The 17,834-nt window shown below is 45.5% G+C and overlaps 1 protein-coding gene across 4 annotated transcripts in view; it reads left to right on the top strand.

The window, feature by feature from the left end:
• The window catches only part of Nod1 (nucleotide binding oligomerization domain containing 1), a 54,442-nt gene extending 45,701 nt beyond the window's left edge, over window positions 1-8,741 (top strand). For all 4 annotated transcript variants that reach the window (XM_008841540.3, XM_017800232.2, XM_029567534.1 and 1 more), the window contains 3 exons: window positions 960-1,043; window positions 5,115-5,198; window positions 7,675-8,741. In XM_008841540.3, coding sequence (XP_008839762.1) covers window positions 960-1,043; window positions 5,115-5,198; window positions 7,675-7,747 — 241 coding nt within the window. In that variant the 3' untranslated portion in view covers window positions 7,748-8,741. The remainder of the gene's footprint in view (window positions 1-959; window positions 1,044-5,114; window positions 5,199-7,674) is intronic.
• Window positions 8,742-17,834: the final 9,093 nt, after the last annotated feature.

Raw genomic sequence — 17,834 nt, 5'->3', positions numbered from 1 at the left:
CAAAACCACCTAGTTGAGAACCACTGCTCTGCATGGACACCAGCAATAGCAGCATTTGACTTTATTTCTGGGCCATTCTATGCCTGTATGTACATAGATTCATTCCATAGTCACTCTATGCAGTTGTACTGTTCCTCTTCACACTTACCCATGAGAGGACTCAGACCCACTAAGCCACGTCCCTGTGGTCCCTCTACTCAGTAAGGTGAGCCCAGCAAGTCAAAGTCAGAACACCCTAACACTGCCCTCTGCTTCCTCTGTCCATCCTATGGTCTTGAAGGCACAATGCCCCATTGAATGGGTGCTCACTATTTTGTCAGTTATTTCTGTACACAGGTATCTAAAATGGTTCAAATTTTACATCGTGGCAGGCAATACCACAGGCAGTACTGCAAGGTCTAAATCTTTGTTGTACCTTTTCCCTTTTCAGTACTGAGATTCAAGTTCAAGGCCTCCTGCATGTGGGGCAAGAGCTCTGCCACTGAGTTGTATTCCCAGCCCCTAAAAAGAATTTTTTAAATTTTGAAATAGAGACTCACTAAGTTTCCCAGATTAGCCTTAAATTCACGATCCCCCTGCCTTTGCCTCCAAGTAGCTAGGATTACAGACACCACCACTTCCAGCTTTGATATACCTCTTGTACATTGTAGGACGAGTTTCTAGAGTCTGATTCTTTTTGTCTTAAAGTGTTTCCCTGGGCCTGGTTTCTATAAAATCTGAGGGAGAGCTCTGCTGCAAGCAGGAGGGCTGGAAACAGATGCTCAGAGCAGGGCTCACTAGAATCGAGTGCCTGTGAATGAATATGCCTGCCGGAGTGCAGAGTTTCCATGTAACCTGGAAGACAGGCCCTCAGCACATGATGAGTTGCAGGGCTGGAGGGACACGGCTGAGTTGCCTCTGTGAATGCACTGACTGAGTCTGTCTGTCAGTGCTCCTGACTCAACATTTCTCTGTTTTAGGCTGACGAAAAATGAACTCAATGATGAGGCAGCAGAATGCTTCGCAGAGATGCTCAAAGTCAACCAGACGCTGCAGCACTTATGGTAACTCACAAAGCCTACAGTTTCTGAGTCTGTTGCTTTTCACAGATAGTTTTTATGATAAAATTTATAGACCACAAAACTCACCTCTAAGTATGGCTTTAAGTTTACATATGATTCAGAGGATCACAAAGTTGCGTGGTTGTCACCCTCTTGTTCTAGAACATTTTTTTGCTGCCCCTGTCTGCCATAAGCAGTCACTTCCTATTCTTCCTCTCGCTTCTGGGGACACAAATCTGATTTTTGTCTCACTGGTGGACATTTCATACAAATCGAATGATCAGACATGACTTTTTAGCTCTGTGTCTCCTAGCACAGTTCCCAGGTTAACCTGTGTCATGGCTTGGCCTGCACTGGTGCTGCATTACTTTTTTGAGGTCACATGGTTCTCTGGGTATGGACATGTGGCATTTTGTTTATTTGTCAGTTGAAAAATATTGGATTGTGTCTACTTCCTGACTGCTGTGACAGATGCATGTGCATGTTCTTGTACATGTTTCCACTTTCTTTTTTTTCATTTTAATTTATTCTTCTAAACTTCATGCATATGTAGTTCTTTGATCAAAGTCTCCCCCATTATCCTCTTTCATCCCCTTCTCACATCTAATCTCTTCTTCTTTTTCCTCCTAAGTCCCCTCCTACTTTCATGTCTTTTTTCCTGTGTGTGTTCCATTGGATTTAATCATGGTTACATTCACAAGCATGGGTGGGTTATTTACCTGAGTGGGGACAATGTAGCAGCGGCTACTGTAATACCAAGTGAGAGATTCATAGAGGAACCCCACAGTGATGGTCGAATTAGGAGTCCTTTATTAAGAGCCAGCATGATCTGCTGAGCACGTGCTTTTTATTGAATGGTTATGACATGCTTTTCAAAAATATCAGTTGATGGGCTGGAGGGATGGGTCGGTGGTTAAAAGCACTGGCTGCTCTTGCAGAGGACCTGGGTTTGATTCTCAGAGCCCACATGGCAGCTAACAACCATCCATAACTCCAGTTACAGGGGAATTCGACACCCTCTTCTGACCTCTGCAGGCATTGCACGACATGGGTGCACTTATATACATGCAGGCAATACACTCATACACATAAAATTTTTTAAAAATCTTAAAAATCAATTGATACATATCTAGACACTATCCTAGTCTCCCATTCTATGTGTCTATCCTTAATTAAGGTTACAGTTATTGGGGTTTTTTTTTTCTAATTTAATTTTTTTTTTGACCTTTTTGAGACAGGATCTCCCTGTAGCCCCAGCTGTCCTGGAACTCACCATGTAGACCAGACCAGGCTGGCCTTGAACTCACAGAGATCTGCCTGACTCTGCCTCCCAAGTGCTGAGATTAAAGGAATGTGCCACCACACCTGGCTTAATTTAATTTTTTTTTAATGTGCATGAGTGTTTTACCTCCATGTTTGTAGGTATATCTGTGTTGTGTAATACCTGCAGAGGCCACAAGAGGGCTATAACTGGAGTTGAGAATGGCTGTTAGCTGTCATGTGGGTGCCAGGAACTGAATCCAGTTCCTCTGTGCGAGCAGCCATCTACTGTAAGAGCAGTAAGATGGCTCCTAATTGTTGAACCATCTCTCCACCCTTGGTTTAGTTTTTGAGACAAAATCTTCCTAGGTATCTCAGGCTGACCTCAAACTCGGGATCCTCCTGTATCCTCCTCCTAAGTGCTGGGTTAAAGCATGTGATACCATGCCTGCTGCACTCTCCTACTATTCTGGATCCCTTGTATTGAATTTAGAATTACTTTGTCAATTTCTGAAAAAAAAAAAAAAACCCAGATTATGCATTTTTTTCTCCCTTTTGTCTTTAGCTTGCAGACTTCTGTGTCCATCCCTGAGTGTCAGGTCCCTCCAGGGAGCAGAGCCAGAAAGGCCTACAGAGGGGATGCACCACTATTCTGGTCTCAGTGAAAGCAGGCAGATATGCCCAGCATTGCCAGGTGTTTTAATACACCAGGTGTGCTTCTCCATCCTGGCCTCTTATCAAATCTTTTCTTGTTTGTTTGTGGGTTGTTGGTTTGGTTTTGTGTGTTTGTTTGAGACAAGGTCTCACTCCATAGCTCAGGCTGGCCTGGAATTTACTATGTAGCCCAGGTTTGCCTTGAACTCACAATCCTCCTGCCCCAGTCCCCAGAGTACTGGAGTTACAGATGTGAGTCATCACATTCCACTGCCAAGACATGACTGAAGGCAGCCTACCCTTCCCAGCAAGGCGTAGCAGGTGGCAGTGGCAGCCTCCATTGGAGGTACTGATAGGAAACAGCAGGGTTTAGCTGAATATCTAACTCTGCCCACTGTTTGGTTCTGTGTTTGTTTCTTCCATAAAAATGTCCAAGTTTCACCTGTGAGCATGTTCTTTGGAAGTTTATCAACTCTGCCGCTTAGCCCAGGGTGTGACTGGAGGCACTGGGTCCTGACAGCAGCTCAAACACCAGGGTCCCATGTCCAGGTATAATGATTATCTCCCACTAAAATGTGACATGCCCAGAATGTATGGCACACTCTTCTAGTGATTCCCATTTCACAGACAAGTGAAACACGGATACATTTATTCCTTCAAGATTCTGCAGCTAAAAAAATGGGGGGAAGGGTAGGTTATAAGAGGTTATAACCACTTTTTTAAGGGGAAGTCCATTCATGCTGATTCTATACCCTCATCAACCTGAGAGCAGAGCCCTTGCCTTCTAACCAAGCTCCTTCTTGAGTCAGTATCCAGGATTTTTTAAGAGTTCGGTAAAGCAGTAGCCTCATTTACCCACAGCTAGGTGAGGATAGAGGCAGCAACATAATGTAGGCACATCCCAATCTCTTTCTGTATTTACTTCCTGGTTTAGTAATAACATTGCTGCAGGCCATGGTTCCAGACTACAAGCTAGGGTCTCAGACTATAAACCAGGGTTTCAGACTGGAGGCTAGAGTTCTAAACTACAGATCGGTGTTTTAGCTGTAGAACAGGATTCCAGAGTTCAAGCTAGGAATTCATATGATAGGGTTACAGGCTTCAGTCTGGGGTTCTAGTCTGCTGATTAGGGTTTCAGATGGCAGACTAGGGATCTAACTATAAGCCAGGGTTCCTGGCTACAAACTAGGGTTGCAGCTACAGGCCCAGATTCTAGGCTGCAGTCCAGGGTTCCAGACTATTGGTCAGGGTTCCAGGCAGGGCCTACCTCCCTAGTTCTGCCTGTACTTTGCTGAATTTGGATCATGTCTTCTCTACAGCATGCATACTCTATGAAGTCTGGTTATCAATGTTTTCCCACTGACCCCATAAGCAGCAGTAGCAGAAATGTTTCCCTACCCTCTCCTCTGGATGTTGGGGGAAGAATCTGGCAACACCATACAAGCCTTTGGGTCCCCAAAGAAGAGATGACCATTTAGTAGCTGCTTAACCTTAAAGTCTGCTATATCTTTGCCTAGTTACTCACAAGGAAATGGCAGATGGCCCATTCCCCTTATAAGGTATTTATAATGTTGTTTAGACTGATGGTCTCCAAACCTTTTGAGCTGTGCACCCCTGCAATGAAGGACATACATACACACACACACGGGTGCAGACATACACACACCCCACACCACACCAGATCTGTTTAAAATTATATTATGTGTGACTCTAGATATATTTATTGTAAAATAAAACGTTGAACATTTTGAGGCTGGAGAGATGACTCAGTGGTTAAGAATACTGACTGCTCTTGCAGAGGACCCGGGTTCAATTCCCAGCACCCACATGACAGCTATGAACAATCCTTAACTGCAGTTCCAGGGGAATCCGAAGCCCTCTTCTAACCTCCGAGGCATTGCACGATACGGGTGCACTCACATACATGCAGGCAATACACTCATACACATAAAATAAAAATAATAAATAATTTTTTTTTAATGTTGAACATTTTAAGGGCAATTCATTGTTCTCAGATATCTAACTGAGGCACTCTCAGTCCAGTGAAGAACTACTGGGATCCCTATCACCACCCCATCCCTGACTCTGATCCCACTGGGCCCTACAAATCCCAGATTGGACCCAGTCATCTGTGTGGACACAGATGTGCTCTTCTTTCAGGCTTATCCAGAATCAGATCACAGCCAAAGGGACAGCCCAGCTGGTGGAGGCTCTGCGCAAGAACACCAGCATAACGGAGATTTGGTAAGGCCCCGCTCTTGTCATGGTAACAAGCTCCATGCCACCAACTGCCTTACAGTGTCAAAAAGCCCTATTCCACTTCTTTCTGGCCTGTGAGGACAATGAGGGGCAGCGGTTAATATGAGCAGAGGAGCTCCAACCTTTGGTGGTCTTGGGTGGCCTGAGCTGAGAACTCTGGCAACTCACAAGTGCTCTGGAAATGTGTCTTTGAACTCAGGGCCTGGGCCATCCCCTCCCAGTGTGATATGTAGAAGCTGGCAAAGGGAAAATCCAATTTCTTTTGAAGACAGAACCACTGAGGAACCTTTGAGGTCCACAGAGTAGTCTTACCAAGAGCCCTCAGTTCAGGAGTGGTTACCATGAACCACCACTTTATCCCTTCATGACTGGGGAGACAAATTTCACAGCACCAAACCCCACTGAGATAGAGTCCTCCTGGGCCTTGGCTCCTGAAAGGTGGGACTTGTTAATGAGTCATTCATTAGTCCAGGGGACAGCAGTCAATTTTGAAGTGAAATCAAGGAAAGAATATCAGCAGAGTAAAAAGAATCTCATTACCTGACTCACAGAGTGTATTCGTTTAGATGTCAGTTCACCGTATAAAATGTAGCTCTCTCTCAGGGTCCTAGTCAAAAAGTTTAGAAAAATGATGTCAGAACAAAGCCCAGATCCAACAAGAAAACACTGAGGCATCTGAGCTCTGAGGCTCTGCTTTCTGAGACATGATCCCCAAAGTGATCTCCTTAGGATAGGGCCTACCTCTGGGTCTTGACCCTATTCCCCAGTACTGGTGATGTGTCTTCATCTAGTGACACAGGACTTGAATAGCAGCCCTGGGCTGGTGCTGAGAATCTAGTAGTGAACAGAAGTGAGATGTCGCCTGGGGCTCACCCTGAGGTGAGGGAGATGCACAGTAGGGGAAATAGCCAAGCTGATAATTCACTGAAGGTCACAAGGACTGGGCAAGGCCAGGAGAGAGTCTGACACAGAAGGAATTCCAGGGCAGGCCTTCTAAGGAAGAGACTTAGACTAAATTATAAAGGATGAAGAGGAATTAGTCAACTGGGATGGGCCTGAAAGAGATACAAGTTGGGGGAAGGACACACACAAAGGCTCAGAGTGGGAGACATCAAGAGGTTGGGTGTGATAGTGCATGCCTGGAATTCCAGCAACCAGAGGCTGAATGAAAAAGATCAAGAGTTCATGGCCAGGCTGGACTATATAAAGAATCACTTAGGAGGCAAACCTCTGGGCATTTGTGTGAGTAAGTTTCTAGATTGGGTTAACTGAGATAGAAAAACATGCTCTAAATGTAGGTGGCATCTCAAGGGACTGGAGTCTCAGACTGAGTAGGGACTGGGTCTCAGACTGAGTAAGGAGAAAGTGAGGCTGAGCGCCAGAATTCACTCTGCTTCTGGACCGTGGACTCAACTTGACAAGTTGCCTTATGCGCCTGTTGACAGGCCTTTCCTGCCATTACAGACTATACCTTCAAACTGCATGCAAAGGAAACCGCCTCTTCAAGTTGCTTTTGTCACAACAATGTTAAAAGTAACTAACATACCATGTCTCAAAAAAAAAAAAAGAATCTGTGGTAGTGATGTGTTCTGGGCCCAGATGGCATGGAAGAGGGGGTGGGAGGAGGCTAAGGAGATAGGCAGAGACAGGGTATGAAAGGTCTGGGAGTCAGATCATGTATTTTGGTCTTTATCCTAAAAGCAAGCGAAACTTAATGAAGGCTGTAAAGCAGAAATGGCATGATCAGACCAGAGAGCATGTAATGGAGCAGTCATGAGAACTTGCTATGTCCAAAGAAGGGCCCCAGGCTCAGAGCAGCATGAGGGTGCTGCAGAGGGTCCGAGGGTCCTATAGGGCTGCTTAGGAAACATGACACAACTTTGTATAGAGGAGGATGGAGGTGTCAGGGACCATAGCATGTCATCTGACATAACAGGATGACACAACTGGGTTGGGCATTTGGGGATCTGTGGCCACTTGGAGGTATCTGGAGACACCCAGAGGAAGATGTTAGTAGGAAGCTGGCCCTCTGACCCGGTTATGGTGAGATGGGAGGCCAGGGTAAAGGGAAGGCAGTATGGAGAGGTCACATGAAAGAGAACAAGAGAAAAGAGGCTGAGAGGGAGTGCTCAGAGACCAGAGCCCATGATGTCAACCTGAGGGAGGTGGCGCTTCCAGGAGGAAGAGGTCAAGACAGCCTAATGCCTGCCAAGGCTCAGAAGAAAGAAGACCTGAAAACGTAAACTCAGGTTCATGGAGCCTGCTGGGGAGCCCCGGGAGACCCAATTAATAGAGTGGCTGGAGAAGACTGGTATTAATATCAAAGCATTATTTGAGTAGGGCATATGTTTTCATTTCAGGGCTATGTGATGCACAAGTGTACGTTGGGGACACATATTGGGAAGGAATGTATAATAGTCCATAATAGTTTGTATAAAATTTGCTTTCTCCTTTTCACCAGCCTCAATGGAAACTTGATTAAGCCAGAAGAGGCCAAAGTCTTTGAAAATGAGAAGCGGATCATCTGTTTTTGATGAACATTTATTTGCTGTGCTGGGTCTTTAGCCTACATTACTCCTCAGGAACAGACGGTACTGTGCAGTCAGCAGGGAACACAGGATGCTGTGCAGGGCCTGTGATGAGGGGATTGTCAGTTTCCTACTCCTCCATCATGCCAGCTAATCACCCCTACAGAAGCTTTACAGGCAGTGCCCTTCTAGAGCCGCTGCTGGGATGTTGCCTAAGCAGTGTCTTGTGAACCAGTGTCATCACTGAAAACAGCAAATGTTTTCTATACTGTGAAGAGACTTCCTTGCCTATTTGTAACGATGTTGTCTGAAACTGAGGAATGAGATAGCAGAGGAGGCCAGCCTCAGTGCCCCTACATGCCAACCTGAAGGACCTATGGGACTGAGCTGGCCAGTCGCCTTCAGGGAAGACCTGGAGCCTTGGAAAGAAGGTGTACCCAGTGCCCTGGCCTTTTCCTGAAACCTTCCTCCATCAGTACTTCCCCTGTGCCAATCTATTATCTCCTCATAACTGTGGCTACTGAGGCAGGTCCACTGTGGGGAGGACCCATCTGAGGTCTCACAGGGAGCCATCAAGGGTTCGTCACAGGTTTTGGTTTCAGTCCTGGATTCTCCCTGGCTGCTGAAGAAGAAGATCAAAGCACTGTGCCTTCATAGTGCTGAGTGTCCACTCAAGGTTTTTACCCTGCCCTGGGAGGAAGAATCTATGAAAATCCTCCATAGGAGCAGGCTTGCTATGGTGCCCCTGACATCCCAAGCAAAACTTCTCTCTCCATTGACTGAGCCAGAAAGCCTCTTTCTGCTGAGTAGTTGACTGACTGAACACAGCTAGGACAGAGAGCCTGCTGGCAAAGTGTGGCAGATGACAAAGTGTGGCAGATACCCACCACCATGGTTGGCATGTGGAGGTGCTCAGCCTAGTGGGATGGGTGTGGACGTTACCAGAGAACTTGATCTTTTACCATCTCATTTGTTAATAAAATATTGAAAATGCTCACTATTTCTAATGGCCCAGTTCTGGGTTTTCTGAAGGGACTCAGCCTGGAAGGCGTGCTGTGAGCCTAGAGCCCCACCCTGACTCACTTCATGGGAGGTCCTGTCATGTCATGCTGTGCAGAGAGGGCCAACAAACAGAGGCCAGAGGCTTTGGTCTTTCATAGACTTCACCACCAACCAACGGACGAGAAAGGCAGAGGCAACATTCAAGACTGCTGAGTCTAGCCTCTGAATCCATTCAAGGATGCTTCTGAATCAGGATGCTTGGGCACATCAGCGTAGAGTGGGCCACATTTCCTACCGTTAATTCACAATAGGTCTCACAGATAGAGTTTGCTACCTTCCTTGGCTGGGAGGAGGGCCAGGTAGACCTGTGACCAGAGGCACTGAGCCAACAGGAACAACAAGAGGCAGTGCAGGAGCCCTACAACCCCATCTTTGTCTTCCCAGAGTTCAAGTGTGGCTTTGTGTGGCAGCCTGTAAGGGAGGTGCAGTTACTGGGGGAAATCCTGTAGGACAGGTCACTCTACAAGGAAAAGTCTCTTTAAAAGCACAGCTGTGGTGATTGCTCCTCCTTCCCCCAAGCTCCAGCATTCCCCTGATAATCATCCTCTGGGAGTAACTTCTCCCTAGCACAGACTGGCAGGAAATAGTGTGGCATGCTGAAGTCTAGTGGTGCTTGATTGCTGTTGGATAGGTGTGTCCTCCGAAGGACCAGCAACAGATGGATGTCTGAACTCTGAGACTCCATAGAAAGGGAGGGAGTCACCCCAGTCAGCTTCAATTGCATGAGGGGGAGAGTCTAAGGATAGACATGGAAGAAACCAGGGAGGAGGACGGCACTTTGCCATCTTGAGCCAGGAGGGAGGTGGGGCACCCCTCAGTGGCCACAGATCTGGAAGACTTAGCCAAGATGTAGGGGAAAAAGCCCAGAGGTGTCTATACCTTTGTAAGTACACCTCCTCATCATCATAAGCTCTGTTGGCAAGCCCAAATAAATATCTTTATTCCCTAAACTGTAGCTTGGAGGAATATTGGTCGGTGGGTCATAAGGGAGCCACACATTTGCCTCCTAGCAGTAAATTTGACTTACAATTGCACACTCACTGAGTCTCACAAGAGCTTATCTGGGACAAAACACAGATTTTGTTAAACAGCTCAAATAAAACCCTCGAGAGGCTAAAATTTACTCAGAAAGTACCAAACACCATTGCTCTTAAGACTATCAAAACTGTGGCCTCTAGGGGATGAGGGTTAGTATGGTTTCTGAATTAAATTCTATTTGTAGTACCTCAGACTTCCTGATGGCGAAAGGGAATTCCTGCCTTCCTATATACTGAAAGCAGCCTCCTATTTTTGCCAGAAAGGCTTTCCACCACCCCAACAAGTAAATGACAGTGGGCTATGCAGTGGCCCACACCTGCAACTTCAGCACTCCGGAGACTAAGGCAGAAAGACCATGAATTCAAGGCCAGCCTAAGCTACATAGTGAGATTCAGTCTTGAAGTTCACGGATACAGCTCAGTGGTAAAGGACTTGCCTAGTACATCGCCATCTCTCCAACCTCCCTTCCAAAAGTAAAAGACAATGGAAAATTACAAAATGACCTCTATGAACTTTGAATATAATTTATTTCCATAGGATGTTTTGGCTAACTTTGGAGAAGAAAATTATAGCTTCTGTATTTCATAACTACAGTTATGTCTTATCTGTTCTTATATGGAACTTAAAAAAAATCTATCTATCTATCATCTATCTCTAGCAATCCTGTGTATGTGTGTGGGTACATGTGCCACAGCAAGCATGTAGATGTCAGAAAACCACCTTTGGGAGTCAATTCTCTCCTTCCACCATGTGGGTTCCAGGGATTAAACTCAGATCACCAGGTTTGGTGACAAATGCCTTTACCTGCTAAGCCATCTCGATATCCCATAACTTAGAGTATATGTGTACACATAGGTACGTACATGTGGAAGTCCAAGGACAACCTCATCTATTGCTCCTCAAGTACTGTCCACCTTTTTTTGCTTTTTAAAAAAAATTTATTTTTATTTTATGTGTATGAGTGTATTTTCTGCATGTGGGTAGGTGCACCTGTGTCATGCAATGCCCATGGAGGTCAGAAGGGTGCAGCAGACCCTTGGAACTGAAGTTACGGACAGTTGTTAGCTGCCATGTGGGTGCTGGAAATCCAACCTGGGTCCTCTGCTAGAGCAGCCAGTGCTGAGCCATCTCTCCAGACCCTTTTTTGGTCTTTTTTGAGATACGGTCTCCATGTAGCCCCAGCTGGCCTCGAACTCACTATGTAAACCAGGCTGGTCTTGAACCCACAGAGATCTACCTGCCTCTGCCTCCCAAGTACTGGAATTAAAAGCATGTGTCACCACGCCCGACCTACATTTTTATTTTTTAAGGAGGTTTTCACTGTAGCCCCAGATGGCCTCAAATGGGCTATGTTGATCAGGTTAGCCTCGAATTCACAGAGATCAGCCTGCCTCTGCCTCCTGAGATTAAAGGTATGTGCCACCATGCCAGGCTCCCCACCTGAAACAGGCTCTCCCATTGGCCTAGGACTCATCAACTAGGCTAGGCTACTCGACCAAAGAACCGCAGGGATCCTCTGTGCCTCCCCATCAATGAGAATACAAGACTTTTCTTTTTCTTTCACACAAGTTTGTTTTGATTGTTCTTTTTAAAACACAAGTTCTGGGGGATGGAGTTCAGGTCCTCATGCTTAGAGATAAACACTTTACCGACTGAGCAACCTCCCCAGCACTGGAACTTACTTTTTAAGTCACTGTGTGCCTGAGTGAGTTAGGTAAATGGCACTCCCACTCTGCCACAGCCTGGCTGGGTAGCTGTGGGCCTAGGACTGTTGGAATCTTGGTTTCTTCCTTGAAAAATGGGAATTCAATAGCACTAATTCAGGAGGTTGTTGAGGGGAAGAAATGAGATGCAGAGGGTGGTCCACAGTGCCTGGCACAGGAGCCCCTCTCCACAGGCACCAGTTACCATAAACTGTCTTCCTTGCTCCCTCTAAGGTGGACTCCCACCCATCCCTTCTCACTCGGGCTGAGAGGGCTTTCCAACAAGATCAAACTGTTACAGAGTTCAAGATCACTGGGAAAAGACCACTCAGACTCAAAAAGTTCCGAATCAGCCAGCGACAGCACTCTCTGAGCCAATTTAGAGAATGCTGCACTAACTGGGAGGGGACAGGACCTTTTAAAGGTAAAGTCCAAAAGGTAAAGACCTTGGTACAAGATTTACTCAAAGAGAAGCAGTCATGTTTGTTCCTGTAGGTAGGCAAGCAAGCTGTTACAGAAGCCAGATAAGCCTCAACTGGGGCCTCCCAGGATTATATGGGTGTGTTCCTCAGCTCTTCCTGGACCTTCTGGCCCCAGGTCGTGGTAAGGTCTTCGATGGCTCACCAAGATGTCTTATACAAAATGGAGGAGCTTGGGCTATTACAAAGCAGGACAGTGAAAAACCCTACAATCCTGGACATCAAACTTCCTTTGATATCCTAGCAGTCAGTGAAAACACAGCTGTTAGTCTCATCACTGTCACTGAAGAGCACTACTGTCAAGGTGTAGACTCACAGGTGGTGGCTGTGTCTCCATTGCACAAGAAAGAATGGGGGGGGGGGCGGAGGCAGCATTACTTTGCTGACCCAGGCCCATGAGCTGTCCCGATTTCTTCTCAGATCCTGTTATGGTTTCAATCTGAAATGTTCTCCACAATCTTCTGTGTTGAAGGCTTGGTTCTCAATACAGCAAAGTTCCAAGGTCGTGCTTCAGGGAAACAACTGTATAACGAAGGTTAATCCATTGATGGGTTAATGGAAGATGATGTGGGGCTTAGTTGAAGGAGGTAGGTCAATGGAGGCATGACCTTTGCATCTTGTTTGTGAGCCCCAACTTGCCACTCACTTGCTTGTTCTCTCCACTTCCCTGCCACCCTGAGGAGAGCAGCTTTCCTCCACCACACCCTTCTGCCTCACTCAGACATATAGACAGCCAAGGAACCATGGATTGAAACCATGACCCCAAAATAAACTTTTCTCCTTTCAGGTGATTTCTCTCTGGAATTTTGTCACAATAATGGAAAGTTAACACAGCTATTGAATAAGGAAGAAGCATTGGGCTCATCAATATTTTGGTCCATGTACAGGTGCGGCACACATCTGTTTCTAGTAACTGCCTAGTTTACAGAAACAAAACCTTGTTGAGGAGCTGAAAGGCTAAACCACAGCCAACTCTGTTGAGACTTTCAATGCAGTGGGATTGGTTCTAGAGGAGGCCAGGCCTCATGCTCACAAAGATGGGCATGTCCCTCTAACTGAGCTGCATACAAGTGGGGGCATCCCAGTGTTGTTCTCAACTAAGAATGTAAGGAACCACCTCACAACCAGCTTAAGATTTCTAGAGGCATCAAGCACCAGAAAGGCACTCTTTTTAATAAATATTTTATTATTTTTATTTTATGTGCATGAGTGTATTGCCTACATGTATGTAAGTACACCCATGTTGTGCAATGCCCATGGAGGTCAGAAGAGGGCATCAGATCCCCTGGAAATGGAGTTACAGACAGTTGTTAGCTGCCATGTGAGTGCCTGGAACTGAACCAGAGTCCTCTGCAAGAGCAGCCAGTGCTCCCAACAACTGAACCAGCCCCTCTTTAGTAACTTTAAAAATACAGAAAACAATAGTAAATTATAAAATAATTCCTTTAACAAGGATGCTAAATAGACTTGTGATCCCCCCCGCAGCCCCCAACTACTTAGTTACTTTTTGGAGCCAATAGTAAATGTCAAAATACCTTAAAACTTTTCCTTAGTTTTTTTTTCCTGACTCAGTATATTTGTTTTTGTTGTAAAAGCAATTCCATAATGTTAAAGGAACATCTTTACAATAATGTATATAATTATGGGACTGGAGAGAAGCCTCAGCAGCTAAGAGCACTGGCTGTTCAGGAAGGATTTATTTATTTTGTCTTTCAGTGTAGAGATGTCAGTCTGAGGTCGGCTGGGATCACAGTGCTAGTCCCAGTGGCAGTTGTGTGTGGCGGACGAGGTTGCTCACCTCATAGCCACAAAGTAGAGGAAGAGGCTAAGAATAAGACAATAATAGATCCTTCCAAGGTATGTCCCCAGAGACCCACTTCCTCCAATGAGGCCCCACATCCCACAGTTTCCACCACCTCCCAACAGTCTACTGAGCTATAAATCTATCAGTGGATTCATCCATAGGCTAGGTCACTACCCTTGTGATCCAGTCACTTCTCAATGATTGGACCCACCAACTGGAGACTAAGCTTTCACCACGAGTCTTTTGGAGGAATACTTTATACCCAAACCATAACAATAATAACATGCTAATAATACAGCTGTTTTAATATTTGCATATAATCTTCCACACCTTGCATAAATATCATTTCTTTAAATTTGCATTTATTTATTTATTTATTCATGTGTGGGTACATGTGTATCACAGCGTGTGTCAGGTGGTCAGAGGGCAATTGTGGGAGTTGATTCTCTCCTTCCGCCTTATGGGCTTCTAGGATCAAACTCAGGTCATCAGAGTTGGTTTCTGTTGTCTTTACCCACTGAGGCATCTCACTAGCCCCTTTTATCATCATTACAATCTTGGTATATAGTTTTGGTTCTTTTAATCAAACATTCCTCCATACTGTTACACAGTCTTTACAACTAGCATTTGTATTCTGTAAATCGGAGAATTTGCTTAGTTACATTCTAATCATTAGATGTTCGTATTTCTGGGCTGGCTGTCTTGCTGGTGATTATGACTGACAGTGTTTTGGTTAAGTTACAAAATCTTTCACTTCTTTTGGGGTGCGATGATCTATGAATCTTCTTTTTTCAGCCGAGTTAGGGTGTGAGGAATAGTGTAGAAGTGGAAAAGAGTCAGAGAATAATGTAACTTGAAGCCAGCAGTATTTCAGTTGAAGAGTAACAAACCTCTGCGCCCGTGGCCCTCAGCCTAGACAGGGCCCAAGCACTGCCCACACCCAGATGTGCACATCTGAAGACCACTGGTGGTGGCAACAAGCACAAAGTGGAGTTAGCACCCCAGGGGTGGGCTCTATTGTAAGGGGCTCTGGGACGGTGGTGAGTGTGCAAGGGCTGGAGCCTTGATTTTTAAACACGTCCCATCTCTGGGCGGGTTTGCTTGACCTGAACAAACCTACCCTGAGCCCAACATTGGCTCCAGTGGAAACTGCTTCCCTGCACAATCTTGTGGAGTTACCTCATTAACAAGGAAACTGAATACTAGTAAGATGATTGCACACTTTGTCTCATTAACCAGTTTGTACCCCAAAATGAAACAAAGCAAGAGTTCAGGAGGGACCTCGGCAGATGTGGAAGGCCACAGTCACCATGTCTGGGATTTTAATCTCACTTGGTTTGACCCTTCACTCTCCCAGTAGGTAAGCTGGTGCCAGGCAGCAAAAGCGGTGAGCCAAGGGCACACAAGTTATCACTGGTGGAGCCAGAACAGAAACACAGGCCACTAGCTGGTTTAATTCCTCTCTGCACTGGTGGAGTTTGCAGCTTTCAGTCCATTCTGTAACTGACCTTCCTTCTGCCACCCCCATTAAACACAAACAGGTCAATCAAAAAGGAAGTCTCTCTCAAGGGCACACATGAGGTCTATTAAGTATCTTTACCAAGAGTACACATGGAGTCTATTTCGTGTCTTCCCCAAGGGCACACACTGGGTACATTTAGCATTCCTGGTATTTCTTTGGGAAGACTCATCTTTTCTCCTACAGTGAAGGTGCTAAGCATTCCAGGACTCTGAAGTCACACTGATGGACCTCACTGGGGGTCATAGGCTCAAGAACCATGGATGGAGGAAGAACCTGAATGGCAGGAAGAGTTTTGACTCTACAGAACCAACAACTTTATCATCCTCCATCCCCTAGCCAGGAGGCTGGGCCAAAGGAAGTCAAAAGATGCACTCCAGAGCTGTAGGTCACAGAGGTGACAGTCCTCACAAGGGGACAGCACGTGTGTCCATGATAAGAGGTGGCCTAAGGGAGCCATCTGTACAGGGGACCTGGTGACTAGTACATGGTGTATGGTGTAAGTGTGGAAGTCAGAGGACAACTTTCAGGAGTCGGCTCTCTCTTTACATCTTCACTGGGGTCTGTTGTTTCTGCTGATGCACTGCCCACTTCAGGCTAGCTGGCTGGTAAGCTTCTAGATGATTCTCTTCTTTCTGCCTCTCATGTAGGAGTGCTGGAATTACAGATGGGCACCCTTGCATTCAACTTTTTATGTGGGTTACAAGGATCAAACTTGGGTCATCAAGCTTGCTGGAAAGCACTTTTACCTGCTGAGCCATAAAATTCAAACCAAAGTGTGCTGTGCCAAAAGCAATTTTATCTTAATCCAATTTATCCATCAGTTCAAAGCCATCAATATATAGAGAGAATTTACTGAGGATACATTAAAAGAGTATTTGTCAAGTTATCTTGGTGGTGAGGGCCTGGATTCAAATCCCAGTGCTACTTGCAACTGTGTGATCCTGGACCAGTAACTTAGCTTTTCTGTTCTTGAGTTTCCCATCATGATGTGGATCAAAAAGTATAAATTAACATGACACACTTAAAACAGTGTACAGTGAGGACTCCAGAAGCAGCTACTCTTGTTACACAATCAAACCATTTCTCTATCAGTCCTGCAACAAAGCCTGGGCTTTTAGGTCCAGACACAAGAAGCCATGTCCAGTGTTGAATACTGGAGGATGAGAACAAACCAATATCTGTATCTGTAATCATCTTCTCTTTGTTTTGTAAAGGAGCCTTTATTTAGGGAACAGAAGCCTGGTTCAGCATAGCCAATAGGCTATTTGTATTTTGATATGATTTCAAGTGAGTGTACTATCTGACTTTACACACTAAGCTCTGTGGTTAAAGGTTCTTTCTCACCAGTGAATGGTTCTGTTTCTAGCACCTAGTCCTTCTGCTGCTGATCACCTGCTCCCCCAACACAAAGAAATGAAAGCCCAAAGGAGGAAGATGAGAAGGGAGCAAAACAGGAAGTAGGAAGTGGGTGGGCTAGTTCCTGGAAACTTGGCTTCCTTTCACTCTGCATAAGTCCCGCTGGCCTCATGTATAGGGTCACCACCTGGCAGCCCAAGTACAGGAAAGATTTACACATTGAGTTCATAACCTATTGGGCAGCCAGGATGTGCCAGCTGCTTGCTATGGCTTTTAGATTTTTAACACAATGTTCACTAGATGACATGTAAGACTTTTGTTCCTGTTACTGAGCTATGATTGGCTATTTATTTTGGGGAGGAGGCAAGTGAACTTACTGGTGATATGGTATATGGAGATGCTGATGTGGGATGCCTCAAACTCATGGTCATCCTGCCTTAGCCCCTTGGGTGCTGAGATTATAGATGTGTGTCACCATGCCGAGCCAAGATAATTCCCCTGTTTGCAATTAATTTCCCAGCAGAATTCATTGGTGACCAACAAACTCTGTCTGTACCAAGTAGTCCAGTGTCTCTCCACGTTTTCAATACCAAACCCCTAAACTGACCTTTTGTACATTTTTTTTTTTTTGGTCTTTTTGAGATAGGGTTTCTCTGTAGCCCCAGCTGGCCTGGAACTCACTATGTAGACCAGGCTGGCCTTGAAGTCACAGAGATCTGCCTGCCTCTGCCTCCCAAGTGCTGGGATTAAAGGTGTGCACCACCACGCCCAGCTCTCTTTTGTACATTTAAAAAAATCTGTTATTAGTAACTTTGAGCTGCATAAATGTGCTATATGTGTTTCAAAGGATATGAATACCTAAGTTCTCCTGCCCTTTCCATGGAAGAACCAGTTTTTATCCTGTTGAGAATGCCATCTTCTCATAACTGGCAGTTTCCTGTCACATACAGGGCCTCTCTCTCCCACCACCAGCCTTTCTGTACATTATGCAATTTTCAGTTCAACAAACCTTCACAGTCATGAATCTAATAGTCTTTTGCTTTCTTTTCACACTTTGGTCTCTCCTGAAGATCACATTAATCTGTGTGTGACAACTCTGCCTTTGTTATCTTACAAGCCCCCCTCCACC

Source organism: Nannospalax galili, unplaced genomic scaffold, assembly GCF_000622305.1.
Source record: "Nannospalax galili isolate Female #2095 unplaced genomic scaffold, S.galili_v1.0 scaffold158, whole genome shotgun sequence".
NCBI classification, from domain to species: domain Eukaryota; kingdom Metazoa; phylum Chordata; class Mammalia; order Rodentia; family Spalacidae; genus Nannospalax; species Nannospalax galili.
Note: the sequence above shows the minus strand (reverse complement) of the source record. Positions and strands in the feature narration are given on the sequence as shown.